The 2,503-nt window shown below is 36.2% G+C and overlaps 1 protein-coding gene across 1 annotated transcript; it reads left to right on the forward strand.

Annotated features, from left to right (window-relative positions):
* The first annotated feature begins 425 nt into the window (after positions 1-425).
* On the forward strand, positions 426-1,640 carry LOC139841168 (uncharacterized). The gene is made up of 2 exons (XM_071831399.1): positions 426-852; positions 958-1,640. Exons 1-2 carry the CDS (start codon positions 426-428, stop codon positions 1,638-1,640), a joined length of 1,110 nt encoding a protein of 369 aa, XP_071687500.1.
* The last annotated feature ends 863 nt before the right edge of the window (positions 1,641-2,503 follow it).

The following is a 2,503-nucleotide window of genomic DNA, read 5'->3' on the forward strand; positions in this document are numbered from 1 at the left end:
TCATATTGCTGCGACGATCAGGTTTTTGGTGAAGTTGTTACTATCGTTTGAATTCATTCAAATTATAAATTATAATTTTATCTTTTGGAAAAACAAATATATATATATATATATATATATATATATATATATATATATATATATATATATATATATATATATATATATATATATATATATATATATAAAACAAAAAGGTATTTGCTTAGGTGTAATTTTCTAATTAAATTGAATTAATTTTCATTATAATTTATACATACAACATATATACATATAATTTGTTACAAAAATAAGGTATACAATAAGGTATACATATATGATGAACAATAAAAACACTGCGAGAAAGAACAAAGCCGAGCATCCGCTGCGTTCAAGATGTTCGTCGTGTGCTGAGAAGGGGAGTTCCTTCAATTCGGTAAATAGAGATGAAAAGGAAAGCTCGGATTCATTGTTTGAAGAAGGTGTTCGAGAGTATGGCAAGAAGATTGGGCTCAAATGGAAGGAAAAGCCTTCCAAAAATTAAGTTATCCAGATTCATCATAGTCTGTCATTTGTTAATTATGAAAGCCATTTCACTTAATGTTCGCGGTTTTGGGAATTCGAAAGGGGTTGATAAAATTGGTTGGGTAAGGAATCTGATTGCAAAAGAAAAGCCATGTTTTTTGGCCTTACAAGAAACTAAGCTAAATTGTATTAACGGCAATTGGGTTATGGCACTGTGGGGTTCTGAGGAATTTGATTTCATACAAAAATCGAAGGTTGGTAAAGCTGGTGGCCAACTCCTGATATGGAATACTGATCAGTTCGTGGCCACTGATGTTATCGAATTTGACTCTGTAATTGGGGTAAGAGGTATCTAGAAAGCGAAGAACTGCAATCTTAACGTTATTAATATTTATGGGCCTCATGATGATAAAAATAAACTTAAGTTATGGTGTTCACTTTCTGAGATTCTAGAACAAGATTGTAACGAAGCGTGGTTGTTGTGCGGGGACTTCAACGAGGTTAGAAGGAAGGAGGAGAGACTCAACTGTGATTTTTTTGATTATCTAGCCAAAAGATTCAATGAGTTTATTGAGTCTAATAATCTTATTGAGTTACCGTTAGGTGGGAGGTTATTTACTCGTGTAAGCGATGACGGTGTCAAATTTAGCAAATTGGATCGCTTCTTTATTACCGAGAAATTCTGCACAATATGGGAAAATTTGTCTGCCGTTGCACTCGAAAGAAAACATCCAGACCACTGTCCTGTTGTGTTGAAGGATGAAGAAAAGAATCTTAGCCCTAAACCGTTCAAAGTATTTGACGCTTGGTTTGATGAGAAGGATGTCGATCAGGTAGTTTTGGATGCATGGAAGGTTTCGGTATGTGATAATTCCCGCAAAGATTGTCTTTTTCGTAACAAGCTAAAAATGGTTAAGGAGGCTTTAAGGAAATGGAGCTATAACAGATTCGGGGATCTAGATGGTGAAATTGAAAGATTGAAAGGAGCTGCATCTGAGTTAGAAATAAGGGCTGAAACTGGAGGTTTAAATGAGTCGGAAACAAAAATTTGGCAGGATACACGTAAGCTTTGGATCGAAAAAGAAGCGATTAAAACAAACATGCTAAGCAAAAGGCTAGGGTACGATGGATACTAGAAGGTGATGAGAACTCAAGGTATTTCAATTCGGTGATCAAGAGGAAAATTAACAAATGCAATATTCGGGGTCTAAACATCGGGGGAGTTTGGTCAGAAAGTCCACACGTTATCAAGGCCGAAATTTTCAAGCATTTTAAAGGTATTTTCTCTAAGTCAGATTATGATCGACCAAGTTTAGTAGATTTGAATTACCAGGTTCTATCTACTGATGAGTTAGATGCACTCGAGACACCTTTTAATGAGAAAGAGATTCATAAAGCCATTTTAGACTGCGGTAGCACAAAGGCCCCAGGTTCGGACTGGTTTAATATGAGATTTTTTAAGAAATATTGGGATGTTATTAAGAACGAGCTTGTTGATGCAATTATGTGGTTTTGGGACAAGGCCGAGTTCTCTAAAGGATGCAATGCGTCATTTGTCACTTTGATTCCAAAGAAAAAGGATCCAATGGGACTTGGCGATTTTTGACCAATTAGCCTTATAGGTAGTTATTACAAGATTGTCTCCAAGTTATTATTGAACCGTCTGAAGAAAGTCATTCCTTCTCTTGTGGGCCATGAGCAGAGTGCATTCCTAAAAGGTAGGTTTATCCTCGATGGTGTGTTAATTGTAAACGAATCTATTGACTACCTAAAATTATCAAAGCAAAAGGGGGTTCTATTCAAGGTAGATTTTGAGAAGGCGTTTGACTGTATTAATTGGGACTTTCTTATGGAAGTAATGAGTTGTATGGGGTTTGGGCTCAAATGGAAAAAGTGGATTCTAGCTTGTCTAAGGTCAGCTTCGGTTTCAGTACTAGTTAACGGGTCACCAACGAATGAGTTTTCTGTTGGTAGGGGAGTCCGCCAAGGAGATCCACTC

The sequence above is a fragment of the Rutidosis leptorrhynchoides genome, chromosome 1, assembly GCF_046630445.1.
Source record: "Rutidosis leptorrhynchoides isolate AG116_Rl617_1_P2 chromosome 1, CSIRO_AGI_Rlap_v1, whole genome shotgun sequence".
NCBI lineage: Eukaryota > Viridiplantae > Streptophyta > Magnoliopsida > Asterales > Asteraceae > Rutidosis > Rutidosis leptorrhynchoides.

Excerpts from the sequence above, each read along its gene's own strand:
- LOC139841168 (XM_071831399.1), top strand. The coding sequence starts at position 426 with ATGAAAAGGAAAGCTCGGATTCATTGTTTGAAGAAGGTGTTCGAGAGT. Across the intron at positions 853-957 it reads CTCTGTAATTGGGGTAAGAG|AACAAGATTGTAACGAAGCG; the intron begins GTATCTAGAAAG and ends CTGAGATTCTAG.